Source organism: Harpia harpyja, chromosome 19 (assembly GCF_026419915.1).
Source record: "Harpia harpyja isolate bHarHar1 chromosome 19, bHarHar1 primary haplotype, whole genome shotgun sequence".
NCBI lineage: Eukaryota > Metazoa > Chordata > Aves > Accipitriformes > Accipitridae > Harpia > Harpia harpyja.
In genome coordinates, this window is record NC_068958.1 from 23,020,091 (window position 1) to 23,034,077 (window position 13,987).

Sequence of the window (13,987 nt, forward strand, 5' to 3'; positions counted from 1 at the left end):
GCCCCGGCTCCCCGCGGGGAGCGGCTGCGGCCGGGGACGGCGGAGCTCCGGGCCGGGCTCTGCTGCGGTGGAGAGCGTAGCAAGGGCTGAAGTCCTGCTCCTCATCCTCCCTCCAAAACCGGGCTGGGAATCCCGGTGAGCCCCGCTGGCGGCAGGACGTGGGTGTGGAGCCCACCCAAGATCCCTCCCAACCCCAGGGGGGTCCACGCAGTTGGGATTTCTGCGTCCCTCAAAAGGCAGGCGTGCGATGCAGCTTTTACGGCCTTTTGGCACCTAAACCCCGCTGAGATAAACGGCGTGGTGCTGCAGAAAGCCGCTCGCTGGGTGGTTTTAGCGTAGCCGCAATTCTTCCGAACAAACCTGGCTCCAGGGACTTGTCCCAGGTCACCGCAAAGGGGAGGCAGAGCTGGGACCTGCCGCACGACCATCCAGCCTGAGAGGCCCATCGGCCCTCTGATGGCAGCTCCCCAAAAAAGCCATTCCCACGCTCCCCGGAGAGGTTGTGCTGCCCCTCATTTACCAGTGACACTGTCACAAGAGTGAGCAATGCGTCTGTGGCTGGCACCTGAACAGCCACCACTATTTTGAAATAAATTAATTACGCCTGAGTTAGGGCAAAGAGAGTCACAATATTAGTTTTTAATTATTTTAAATTTGCTTTCTTAGAGGCTGAAAAAACATCCTTTGGAGAGAGACGCTGAGGTTTGAAAGGTGCCTCCGGCCAGCCGGCTGTTCTGAGACAGCCCTTTTAGAATAACTTTGTCTTTATAAATAGAAATTGGGCTTGTCAGGGCTGCTTCTTGCAGCTTCTTGGGCTTGCGGAGGAAAGAGAGGCTGAAGGAAGCATGGGTGGGACTGAACGTGTCTCTGCGGAAGGAGTGTGCACAGAAAGCCCACGCTGAACTCGGCTCCCTCCTTGCTGCTGTTGTAAAGGTGAAGTGCAGTAAGTTTTGTGCTGGTCATTTGTGGGGGAGTTAATTTTGCTGCAAAGAGGAGTATTACACACTGAATAAACAGCTCAGCCTGGCTCTAATAAGATGGTTGCAGCCTGCTCTCTCTCTCTCACTGGTGTAAGTGGGGTGCCTGGACAAGCTGGCCTGTCAAAGGGTCCCTCTCCGTGGCCTTTTGGTTTGTGTGCCTGTCCAACACCACCGGAGCCCGAACCAGGCTGCCGGGGGCAGCTGCCGGCGGGGCCGTGGCCGTGCATCCCGCGCTTGCTGCCTGTCTGGGCGGAAAACGGGCAGGAGGCAGCTACGGGGCTGCCACACGTGGCCCAGAAAGCAGCAGGGAGGAAAGCAGGAGGTGCCTAGAAACGTCGGTGGGTAAAGCAGAGCTCCAGAAGAAAGAGTTGTAGGACTACCCAGGGCGTGAGGTTTTATTAAAGTACGCTTGCTCAACGCAGATGAGGTTCAGAAGAGCAGGCAGCGCCGCAGGATGCAAGAACCCAGGAGCAGCCCCTTTTCTATGCTGATTCTGAAGAAAACAGACCTCTCCCCACGCTTGTGCTGTTCTTGCAAAAGAACTATTTTAACGAAGGCAAAGCAAAGGTTTCTGCGCTTGCAGAACATGAGACAGTTAATTTGTCCTGCTGGAAACAGAATGATTGATTGAAAGAGAGAAAAAGTACAACTGGAAATAATCTTGTAAAATATCTTTATTAGTTCACTATAAGATTGGAAGTACAAAAGCTTGCAGGTAAAACACTGTCAAGTGAAAAAGATGCTAGGAAAAATGGTCAGAAAGTTGCTTATGAATTGCAAGCATTCAGTGCTAAATAACAAGTCTTTCAGCTAGGCAAGAAATCCTTCCTGGTGTCCCGTATTGCCTCGCCACGCCTGAAACTTGCTCCCATCAGATGAGAAAACTCCTCTCCAGGAGCAGCCAAGGCGCAGCCCCAGCTCGGCGCGGGGACGGCGGACGGTGCGGGGGCGAGGCCGCTGCTCTCGCAGCCTCCCTTGTGCGTGTGCTCGGTCCTGGGTGCAGCCCCTCTCGTGGCACTGGTAATTAGCACCGGCTGACGAGGTTGCACAGGCCTAGGATGCTCTAATAAGGGGTGACTGGGTTTTATTCCACAGGGGGCAGTACTTGAGCCCACTGTACCGTGGAGGTGATGGTACCCACTGCCTGCTCAGGAATACTCAGGTACTTGCGGATGCTCGTGGCGCGGACACTGCGTTTAGCCTGTCTCTAACAGCACACCCCTGCAAACTGCATACAGACGATTCGCTGCCATTGTAGTTAAAACCACCTGATGCTCGAGGGTGCCACGGAGTGTAACTTGCAGGAGAGTTTAAGTTTGTTGTAGAGGTGATAAGACATGCAGGAATATTCCTACAAACATGCAAGACTTTTCCCTCTCAGGTTACTGCCATTGCAGCCCTTCCAGACATTTCAAGGAGAAACATGCCCTTAAAGTTCAGATAGTTGTTCAAAAAGGCACCATTCTATGTTTTTAATGCTTTTAAACAAAGAAAAGCCACTGCATTCACCGCTCCCCTTTTTCTAGCTCATAGATGTTTTTGTCTTACATTATTACTAGCGATTGCTAACAGAATAATAACAAATCAAAGAACGAATGACCAAACCCACTGATCTCGTGCTCTGGAAATATCTATGGAAAGAGAAGGTTCAGGTCTGCTTTCTAGGTTTTGTACGTGTGTCCTTTGGGGACTTCCCTCACCGGGGCCAAGTGCCGGGCAGCCCTGGGGTTCGTCCCCCGCAGAGGCTGCAGATGCTGGTGTTGGCCACTGCCTTGGTGGGAATTTTGAGGCTCTGTTGGTGCATTATCTAACTGCATCGTGTGGTGCCGCTCCCCCTTCCCGGGGAGGCGAGAGTCTACCCCCTCTCTGCTCAGCAGCAACATCCAGAGGCCCCCGCAGAGCCTGGCAGTCCTGGGGGTGGTCGTGTGCCTCCAGCGTGATGAGCTGCCATGGCAGCACCCCCTCTTCACAGCAGCCTTTCCTCTCGCCGGCTCGTGTGGCTGCACCAGGCAGGGCCAGGGCAGTGCCCGGTGAGCCCCGGGCTCCCCCGAACCATCTGCCGGGGGAGCGGCACCTTCGGAGCAGATCCCGGTCCCTGCGCTAGCGGGATAGTCTGTCGCTGGTCACACTAGCGCTGGGACAGCTCGCCAGCTCCCACAACCACGACCCGATTTGTTTTAATAATGCGAGGGGGTAAAAGTAGAGACGAAGGGAAGGTGTCCCGGGAGCCTACTGGGCAGCCTCCGCCTCCTGCTCCGGCTCGTGCGGGTTCTTCCCATCGTTCTGGATCAACTGGACGATGTGTGTCAGGTCCAGGCTGCGGGTGAGGATCTCGAGCAGCACTTCATCCTTTTGCACGCCCTCCATGAACTCTTCCAGGGAGAGCTCGCCTGCGACAGCACGTTCGGAAAAGGTCTGTTAAATCTGGCAGCCCTTCTCCTCCCTCCGCCGGCAGCCTCAGAGCCGCCCCCCAGGAGCTGCACGGACCATAAACCAGGGCCCTCCCGGAGGTCCCGGGTCTGTGTATCGTCCACCCCAAACCCCGTCACAGCTAAACCCCGCGCAGATCCCCACACTGCCAGTATGACAAGGGGCACTTTGCAGTGTCCCCTCGGGCTGGCTACAGCCCGTGGAGGGGACGGGGAGGTAAACCGTCACGGAGAGCCGCTGTCTGCCAGCTCTCCTCATGTTCTGGGATTTTGGGACATCCAGCATCTGGAATTGCTCTGCCAGACTGAACTGAAGGTAAGGGGGAAAGTGGGAGCAGTACTTGGCATTGCATAAGAAAGTTCCTCACCATCTCCATTGATATCAATTTTGTCAAACACCATGTTTGTGAATTCCTCAGCCGTCATCGTTTCGTTGCACCGGTTGATAGCTCGAATAGCCTGGAGGGAAAGAAGGACCCGGAGGACCATTACTGAGTGTTGTGCAGATTTGTGTATCCATCAGTACAAGTGGCTAAGTGACCGGACATGAGATCCCAAACTTTTTTGCAAGCAGTTAGGTTCTGAAAGGAGTAAGTCTTTTCTAAAACACTGGAGATTAAAATAATTTAAAAAGGAAATCAATGCATTAAAAGATTAAGTGGGCATACTGGGATAATCCAAGAGCCATTCACCTCTGAAAATCCTTAGATTAAATTCAAGTGCTTATCTCAGCCCAGGTTTCAGTGGATGTGGTTAAACAACCTGCAATGAGAAGACAAGGGGTTCCTGCGTGTCGGAGCGTGCAGGTGCCGTGGGGGGTGTGGGGTGCTCGAAACAGGTCCGGCGAGGGAGGCCAGCCTGGTGGGAGGACTGGCAGAGGACAAGCAGCAGGTTTGGCCAGTGCCTACTAATTTACCAGGGAGTTGTCTTTTGGGTTGGAATATTCCTGTAACAATTTTTCTGTCTACCTGTGTCTAATGACCGTAGTCTGTGATAGAAATGGAAAAAGCTGAGCCCACTCACTTTGATGATGTTCAGCAATTCTCCCCGGTCAATGCAGCCATTCCCGTCCACATCGTAGAGCTTGAAATACCATCGCAGCTTCTGATCCACCTTCCCTTTCAGGACCAGACTCAGAGCTGCCACATACTCCATAAAATCTATGTAGCCATCCTAAAAGCAGAAGGTTAGAAGCTAGATGAGATGAAAAGCAAAAAGTCAGGCAGTAAGGGATTTTCCTGGTCACTTTTGGAAATCCCCACTGGAAGACTTCAGCGTGTGGCCACCACCTTGAGAGCAGGGGCTTGGGGAGTGCAGCCCGGTGCGGGTTCCCCACACACCCACCAGTTAAAGCCAGTGCACCATATGGTGAGGGCTCCACATTCATTTATGCAGAGATATGAATGAACTCGGTGTGTGTACCTGGCTTGGGGACTAACGAAGCCTCAAAATCTAGCCTGTGCTAAAGGAGTCTCTTCTTGCAAAGCAGTGGTAATTCAGAGGTCAAAGAGGAACAGGCTTATGCAGATGAACCCTGATGGATTACCTAACCTTATCCTGTCTGCGCACACCTATAGCTCTTTTCTGCTGCAAAGCGGTCTCGCACGCAAACTTCTAGGAGAGGAACGAACTCAAACTCGGGAATGACCCCAGCACATTGCTGACATCTCGGGCTGGAAAGGCGCTGCTCTGTCCCTGTGCCATTTGTGCATTTGTCACGTCAAAAGCACAAACAGTTTTATCTTTGACTTTCCTCCCAGGTGTTTGCCCGCCACCAGCTCACGCCGCAGCATTGGAGACGTTCAGCTGGGCCCGCCGCCGGCTCTCCAGCCAGGGTTATGGGACCAGTGCAAAGCTGGGCTGGGCTGAGCTCGTGTGCCACCACCCTGCCTGCAGACGCTGCCCCGTGATGTTCACAGCTTCTAGGAAGTTTGCTAGAACACGTGGTGCTCACCACAGAGCGTTTTGATGGCACATACCATTGAGATACAAAGCGCTTTGAAGGCAAGTGGTACGTACTGTAAACCACGGAAAGTCTTTGGGAGGGAATAAGCCAGGGTTTTGTCAATGAACAAAGCCACCGCGCCACGGGGCAGGTACAAGAAGAGATCATCTGCTTTATCCCACTGCTGCAAGAGCCAGATTAGGTATAAATAGCTACTGAGCCCCATTCCCAGCAGGATTTCCTGTGCATCAATTCCCTTTTCAGGCACTGATTCAAACACAGGGCAGTGAGCAAGGTAAAGGCCAAGGCACAAACAAAATACCTAAAGGATTTAGGGCCTAAATTGTATTATTTTCAGTGGGATTAAGCCCACTAAGCCCTCCGGGTTGCCATAAAATATATTCCTCATCTCGCATGAGGTGCAATTTCAAATCATTTGCAAGCAAAGGAGGGTGTTGTTTCCTCTCAGAGACGCAGCATCCATCTGCTTCTCTGGCACGGCTCCCGAGCTGGGCAGACAGTGCTCCCCAACGCGTGCAGGCGCTCCGGGACTGCCCCGCGCCGGGGGTCCGGCACAGCGACCGCCCGAGGTGCAAAGCCTCTCCGCAGGGAGCAAAGGGCCCGAGCTCCTTACCGTGTGGGACTGAGCACATGTAATAAAATCAATGAAACTGTAATCCATTTATAATTTGAAACAATAGAAAAACAAACCCGATCTGTTCTGTAAACCGTAGCTCATGCCACGCTGCGTGGCTCAGGAACTCGCTGTTTCTGCATGAATGCAGCGCTTGTTCTCACGCTGCTCGCTTGTTCCTTACTGTCACAACATTTGATATTTAAGGATTAAAGGGCACTTCATTTTAAAGGGATCACAGACTACCAGATAAAACCCCACAATTTTAATAATTTAAAACTAAAATAATTTAAAACTAAATCAATACTGGGAGAAGTCTATTTTCTTCCAGATTTTTTGCTGACATTTTTTGCTTACATGACTGATTTTACAATTTATGAGGCTGTAGAGAATCAGACCGTATATACTTAGATATACATCTATATTGCATACACCCAAATATACCACACCCGGTCGCACGCAGGGAGCCGAGCACGGCCGATCCCGGCACAGGCTGAGCGGGAAGGACAATATTTACCTTATTAAAGTCAAACGTCTCAAACATTTGCTCAACGTATTTGTTCGCTGCTGGACTCAGGTTTTTCAAGCCAAAAAACTGTTTGAACTCATACAGGGTGAGCTGGCCAGAAGGACACTCCGTCATGAACTTCTTATACCACTGGTGGCACTCGGTAGTGCTCAGCTCCTCCACGGATTTCCCGTCCATGTTCCCCATCTCCACGCCAAGTGCTGGTCACTTTGCAGCCAAAAAGGGATGTTTTCTGCAATTTGAGGGCTTTCTTTTAAATTCTGCTTCTTGCCTTTAAAGTCCAAATGTCACCAGCGCTGCAGGGATCACAGTAGCAGGAAAAAACAAATTGCCTTGTGTGTGGGCTTCAGTGGTGATGGATGCAAAAGACACCTCTGCCCAGGAAAACTCAAAAGCACAAAACCCTCTTTGGACAAGAGGGTGACATTTAAGTACCCAGCAAATCCCTCCCCAGCCAATGAGGCTTGGGGGGGGGGGGTGATGGGCTCCTGCCAGGCATTAAGAGTTCAGGGTTAAAATAGAAAGGAGGTAAAATGGGGAAGTCTTGCAGATTAGAGGCCCAGCAGGAGATTACGAGGGTGGAATTTTCTCCATGATGATGTAATCTCCTAATCCACTTCATTTATGATTTTGTGTGGGGTCACATGAGCAGTAACTTTTGCACCAAAAATCAGAGTAAGAAAAACAAAAGAAAACCACTCGGAAGTCTCTGCGCTTTACTGTCTTTTTGGTCTCCCTTCACCTTACTCTGGCTGGAGGATTTCCAGACAGAGCCTGTCAATTTGAGCCTGAAATTCAGGGAGGGGGAAGTACCATTTCAGCTCCTATAAGAGATGCTATAATGAGGGTAAATTTGGTGTGCTGAGACAAACATAGAAACATAATTGCTTTGAAGGGTAGAGCTTTAAGTGCTTTAAACGCAGACACCAGATGCTATGATGATGTCTCCTGCGGAAGTTCCCTCTCCACCCAGCTGCTGGGTGCCCGTGTCCATTCTCTCTGGTCCTGCCAGTTGAGTGTTTCTTCCACAGAATCACCCCACATGCGGCACGTCCCGGAGCATGTCCTGGCTGCTGTGCTACCAGAACTTGGCTGACACCAGTGGAGTTGAATGCAGCTTCTATTTTCATTTATGATGAATTACCATGAAAAATTCTCCATGTGATTATGACCAAAACCAATGTTGTTTTTACTCTGATGCACAGCATTCAGAGAAGGACTGGGAGATAAAAAAGTGTATCCTCAGAAAGTAGCATGGGCCAGATCCTCCACTAGTAATGAAATGGATGTGACTACTGGATCTCTACCCGCAGAGAGTCTGTCCTGTAACAGTTACTTTTTTATACCTGACAACTTTAAGACAAAGAGCCCAACGTTTATGTGTCGCAGAGTTTGGTATTGCTTCTGCACTGAAGCAAATTAGGAACAACTCCGCTAAAGCAGGTGGCATTACACAAGCGTAAAACAGTTATTTAAAAGGCATTAGATTGAGGAACGCTAATTGGATGTGCTAATCCTGCACTCGCCAGCAGCAGCAGGCACAGGTCCCTGCTGTGCACAGCACCTGTGAGCAAGGTGAGCCTTCAGCGGGTGCCCTGGGCTCTGACCCACCCACCAAAGGGGACAGGGCTGGGATAGCCTGTCCCAAAGCACAGAGAGGGGTTGCAATATTGAGGCATTCATTAATAGTAGAAAAGTTGCATATTAAATGTGGATACAGGCTCACCAACTATTTTAAGAAGTACTTGCTAATGGTGCATCCAGTTCTCCAGAACAGGCAATGCAAAAGCTGAACCATCTTGTGCTGCCTTCTGGAGAAGAGCTGCAGGGACGTGCCGCCTGAATTTCAGCTCCAATTACTATGTCATTTCTGAGTGCCACAAATGAAACATGCTTTTCCATTCACGAAGAGCAATACTTTGCCTGTGTCAAGGAAAGCCTAGTGAAAGAAGATGTCCTTTCGAAGAAGGGGCAGAATTTAGGCTCAGATGAAGAAGCTGGTGAAACCTGCCCAGGTTTTGCAGTGTATTCTAAGGGCAGGCTTGTGCAGATGAGCCTGGCTGGGTGGCCATGCATGCAGTGCCATGTGCTGCTGACACCCAGTGCCTCTGTGTAAGCAGGTGGCAATAAATGACAGGACAAGTTGGACCGGGTTTTTAGAGCAAAATCCACGCTGCTTGTTTTTCTGGGGAGCAGTGACACAGCCTCACCACCCATTCCTTGGCTCACGTGCTCACTGTTTGTCATAACGCAGACACTCGATGGGAAGCTGAAGTCACACCGGTCGCTGGTTTCATTGCTTGGGCTTTATTGCTCTCGACTACGGCTTTGTGCCCAGAATGGGTCTCCATTTCACAATGTTTGCACTCGAGACATCCATCACCTTCCTGGTGTGATCAGTGTCGCGGTGGTAGCGGTACCCGCAGGTTGGCCTCTGCGCAGTGTAGAAGGGGCTGTGTGAGTTGGAGCAACTTGGTGTGTAGAAGAGAAACTTGAAGGGGTTGGGCTGACGGCCCCCAAAATGGGCCACAAAAGGAATGAAGTGAGTGGCCAAAGGCGGGTCCCTGTGGTGATGTGCTGGAGACTGCTGGCTTGTTGGGATGGGCAGCGTGCGAGAGACCTCCTGCATTGCTTTTGTCTCCTCCATTCCCTTTGGTCTCTTGCGGTCTTTGCCAGGGGCTTCTTGTGTTTTAGTCACCTGTGGAGCAAAAGAGCCAGACAAATCCATGACAATTGCCCACACACTTTGCCATCCTCATCAGTTCTTAAGGCCTGACACAAGAGTTGTGTACTGGTGACCAAAAAGCAGAAAGTTAAACAAACCAGGAGAGCTTAGGGAGTGCCAGCCTGCTTACCCTCGCTGCAAGGGCAGTCAGTACACAGTATAAATGCTGAGAAGTCAGGTGTTTACATTTCTTTAGCTAAAAATCTAAGGTGGTGTTATTTAAAGAGAAAGTGAGTTTAAAGTCAAATGACATACTGGAAATGTGGAAGTGACTTAGTGAAAATAAAACAAAGCGTACCGAGGGAATACACATGGCAAGACTCAAAGGACTTGATTCTCTCTTGACTTGCGTTTCAGCTGGTTATTTGTAACACTGCAGAGTGAACATAAAGTGCTACCCAGTTTCTGATGTTCCCGCTGTCAGTCTGACCTGGCTCACCCTTTCATCACTTTTGGGGCATACTACATTTTCCTTCTGTGTTTGGCACAGGGGAGCCCCAGTCCCAGATCAGGATCTCAATTATAATAGCTATAAATGACAGCAATACACGCTCCTTGTAAAGTCGTCACCAAACCGCAGCCATGGCAAACCAGCCATGAAAATGGTTCAACCCAGTCTGACCCACAAGACGCAATGGGCCGTATCAGTGATGACACAAACATAACGCTGCCCTTTACAAACACAGCCCGGGGCAGCAGCTCAGCAGGCTCCAGGTCCCTCTGCAGGTACCTACCATCACCCTGTGCCTCGTACTGCTGTGCTAACTGCTCTTGCTGAATCTCTAAGTGGGTTATTCCCCCCAGGAACGTGAAGAGAAAAACAGGGTTATGGAATCTTGTGAGGCAAACTCTTCCTCGTCATCAGTTAGGTCACATTTCTGAAGCCTTGGAGCAAAGGCAGTGCCATCACCCATCACATCACGACACGGGGGACCAAGGACTGCAGAAACAGCCCGTTTTGCCTGTGCATTTGCATGAACCCTTTCCAGAGGAAGTGCTGTGGATGTGTGCCCCAAGACACACATGGGCCTGACTTGTCACGATGGCTGCTCCAAGGCTGTGCTTGACTGGGAAAGTATTTCTGCTGCTGTTATTTAACCATGACTCAGTTATCTTGTTTTCATTGATGACGCCCCTATGCTAATGGAAACTGGCTCTTCCCCCTGGCAATTAGCTGCTTTACTCCTGGGTGTCCTGAATATATGCTTTGCTGTCTGGCTTTATTTTTAACCTTGTAAAGAGGTTTCCTAGTTTCCGTGACGCCTTGGCTTACTTGGTGCTCTATTTCTGTTCCCTGTAGCTGGCTGTGAACACTAGCTCCTAAACCTATTAGGAGGGGGACACCCGCAAATTGTTTAGAAATCTCCTTAAAGCCTTTGAGGGAAATGACCAGATCGGCACAGGTTCACCACCTCTTTTTGTCACTCATTGCCCCAGTACAGCCACCTGCCAGATGCTTGAAAGGCTCCGTTGCTGGAGCTCAGGACAAGCGTTATTTCAGCATTTGCTGCCACAGTGAAACATCGGTCTATTTTATCCACAGGGGATAAAACAGTGGGATTTTGACTCCTGAAGAGCAGATTTTGTACCACTACAGTCATTTCAGTGTGGTTTGTGTATCCCTGCTCTGAACACACTTAGATTTGTTCAGAAATTATTATATTCACATATGTGGATGATTATAGCTCATGGCCTTTCTTGCTTTGGAAGATAAGAGACAAGTATGCACATGACTGTGCTGCTGCAACTGCATCCACCCAGCAGGGAGGCATTAATGTTATTAAAGCAGTGCATTTGGGGTGTGGAGGTGTGCTACTTTGAAAACCCAACTGCTAAGTCACGTAGATGCTTTTGAGATGTGCAAGCCTTGCATGTGCTCGGCGATAGAGGGCTGACAGTCATTTCCAGTGACGGGCAGGATACCATGCCAGGGAGTGCTGAGCTTTGGGCTTTGCTCTTGCAATGGGGTTTGCCTGCCCTGGGGGTTCTGGCTTACCCTCTGGGGCATCTGAAGCTTGGCAGAAACATCCTTTGTGCCTGGGTGAGTGCACCTGCTTACACGATCACTGTCTTTGAGGGGAAGCACCAGCTCAGTGTGCACGGTGCTATTTATGGCACTGCCAGAGCTCCGTGCCTGAATTAAGAGTCCCACATAATCCTATTGAATCTAGTCATATGTTTAGAGATCCCTAATCCCTCTCAAATTGTCTGTGGCCTCTCAAAGAAGATCCTCACAGGTGAGGTCACAGGGAGAAGACTGACTTCAGTAATCAAGAAAGCACGAAGGGTTCAGACGTCCACCCCAGATGAAGTGTCCCCCCCGCCTGGCTGCCAGTGCTGCCCGTCCTGCCCCTGCACCGCTGCCGTCCCCCTCGCTCTGCAGCGGGGAGTCCCTGCTCCTGCAGCTCCTGGCTTGTCCCCACAGAGCCATCACAGGGCTATCATCGCATGCCGTTTGCTCTGAGATCTCAGCGGCCACGGCGGCAAAGCCGGCTGACTGCGCTGCAGCCAGGGAGGGAACGATGCATCACACCGACAGCACCAGGACCCTTTTGTCCCGGCCACCCTCAGGGCAAGGGTCTTCCAGCCCCCTGCCCACAGGAAGGGGACACGGCGAGCTGGAGTCCCTCCTGCCAAACCGTGAGCCCGGGGCTCCCACCTGTGAGCTCATCTTCCCGGCGGGGACCCCGGCACGCGGGGCCGTCTGGCGTGGAGGCTGGAGGCAGCACTGCCAGGGTGGGCAGCGCTGGCCGTCAGGGCCATCATCAGGGTCATCGGGGCCATTGTGACCACCGGGGGGTCACCGGGGTGGTGGCTGTCGTAGGGGTGCCCAGGCTGAGCAGGGCTGCTCGGGCAGGGGGTGCGGAGGAGAGCAGGGGCTCGGCCAAGGAGATTAGGAAGGTGCCGTTTCTCCTCACCCGACGGGAACCACCGCTGCTGCCCGTCCAGCCGGAGCACGGCTGGGGCCGCTGCCGGCTGCTCTGCCGGCCCTGCCACCCCCACCGAAACGTGGCCTTGGCAGCGTGGACCCGCTCCCCACCCCAGACACGAGCCGTTTCTCTCTCCACGGGTGCAGTTTGCTGTTCTGCAGCCACGCGTGAGGGTTTCTCCTCCCGTCCCCTCCCTCCCTCCTTCGGGTCCGGCTGGGGACCCGCGCTGCACTAGCACTTCGCACACCTGCGAGTGCGGCAGGGAACGATCTGCATCTGCAGGGCGCAGCTCCTCACACTGATGGGAAAGCAGATTGTTCTGGGGTGTTTACCCGTATTAGGATCAAAGGCAGCCTCACACTGTGGTGTGATACGTCAGAGCAGTGCTCACATGGCTATTTCTATGCCATAAAACCTGCTGGCGATCTTCCAAGTGCTTTCCTGTGCTTTGTGCCCAGCCCGGCCCACCTGTCCCTTTAGCTGTGTGGCCTCCATCACTCAGGAGATCACGGCGAGTGGCAGTTGTCCTCCCTTAAAATTACAGCCATGCCACCAAACTAGGCATCTTTTCTTCGTCTTTTGAGTTTGTGCTTTGCAGAAGTCTGCCTGCCCTGCAGCGTACCTGCGACGCTCTTCTTGCTAGTCCTGAGCTTTTTCGGGTCTCCCGGGGGGAGGTCCATGCTTTACTGGGAGGTGGAAGGTAAAGAGCGAGTATTTTTCAGCTGGAACAAATACACAGGAGTGTGCACACGAGCTCTTGCAGGCCAGTTTGGCAGCTTGTGTTCACTGAGATAATAAATTCACCTCAAAACACACATCCCTTCATGCTGTGAGGAATATGTTCTGCTACGCTCACCACCCAGGGATAGGCAAAACCATTGTTGGTGGGGTGGCACGGGTACGGCTCACCGCCCCCGGAGCTCACGGGTGCTGCTCTGGAGTCCCCCCAGCCCCGGGGGCAGAGGAACACCTCGGGAGCAATAGTCAGGGAGCTGAGTCACACTTTCCTGTTCCCACAGAGCATCGCTGCAGCCCTGTGGCCCCTTTGAAGTCTCTTTGGTGTAACGACATTTTGTGGGACACCTTCGTGCAAGAGCCCAGGCTTTCTCATTCCACAGGATTTTATTGGCTTCTCTTCTAAAAAGAGTTTCTCTTCTCCTTCCCCTTTTCCTTGTCTTTGTCTCTCTGTATATCCTGTTCAATTTGTTCAGCCAAAGACTCTGAATATCAGCGAGCGCATATGCCTTGCCTGTCTTGCAAAGATATTGTGTCTTTTGTCTTTCCAGTAGCAAGTGGGTCCGTCACGTCATCTGATTTCTGCTTTCGAGAGGTGCCAATGAATTTTCTTTAAATGTCTGGGGCTCAGTTAGATGGGTTCCCATGAAGAGCTCTCAGGAGGAATGCTGTTTCCCAGTTTCCATCCTATTACCACTCTTATCTGCAGGCAGGACTATCCCCTTTCCTGCGATCTCGGCTAAAACACGACTGTAGGTCCCTGCGCTGTGTTCCCTGCACAGCGAGCTCAGGATGTGCAGGAGTCACACTCGTGCAAATGTTTGCAGGATGGTTTCCTTTCCCTGTCTCACACAAACAGCAGTTAAGATAACTGTCAGACAGGGTGCAAGTCCCACTAATTGCAGGCCTTGTGCACGGCACAGGGCCGTCCCTTCGGCATCGCCCGCTGCTCCTAGAGCGGATCTCCGGAGCTGCGGCGGGAGCCGGGCACAGGCTGCCCATGGAGACTCCCCGCTCCCCAGCCGGGAAAGGCGTCTGAGCAGCTGGATGGAGCTGCACATCTGCAGAGCAGGCTAAATT

General features: G+C 51.9%; 2 protein-coding genes across 2 annotated transcripts; both read right to left on the minus strand.

The window, feature by feature from the left end:
• Positions 1–2,887: 2,887 nt before the first annotated feature.
• GUCA1A (guanylate cyclase activator 1A) lies at positions 2,888–6,919 on the minus strand. The gene is made up of 4 exons (XM_052815800.1): positions 6,506–6,919; positions 4,433–4,582; positions 3,778–3,868; positions 2,888–3,370 (listed from the first exon to the last, which is right to left on the minus strand). Exons 1-4 carry the CDS (start codon positions 6,701–6,703, stop codon positions 3,210–3,212), a joined length of 600 nt encoding a protein of 199 aa, XP_052671760.1. The 5' UTR covers positions 6,704–6,919; the 3' UTR covers positions 2,888–3,209.
• Positions 6,920–8,837: 1,918 nt separating this feature from the next.
• On the minus strand, positions 8,838–9,495 carry GUCA1ANB (GUCA1A neighbor). Its single transcript, XM_052814518.1, has one exon. The coding sequence runs from the start codon at positions 9,243–9,245 to the stop codon at positions 8,838–8,840; it is 408 nt and encodes a 135-aa protein (XP_052670478.1). The 5' UTR covers positions 9,246–9,495.
• Positions 9,496–13,987: the final 4,492 nt, after the last annotated feature.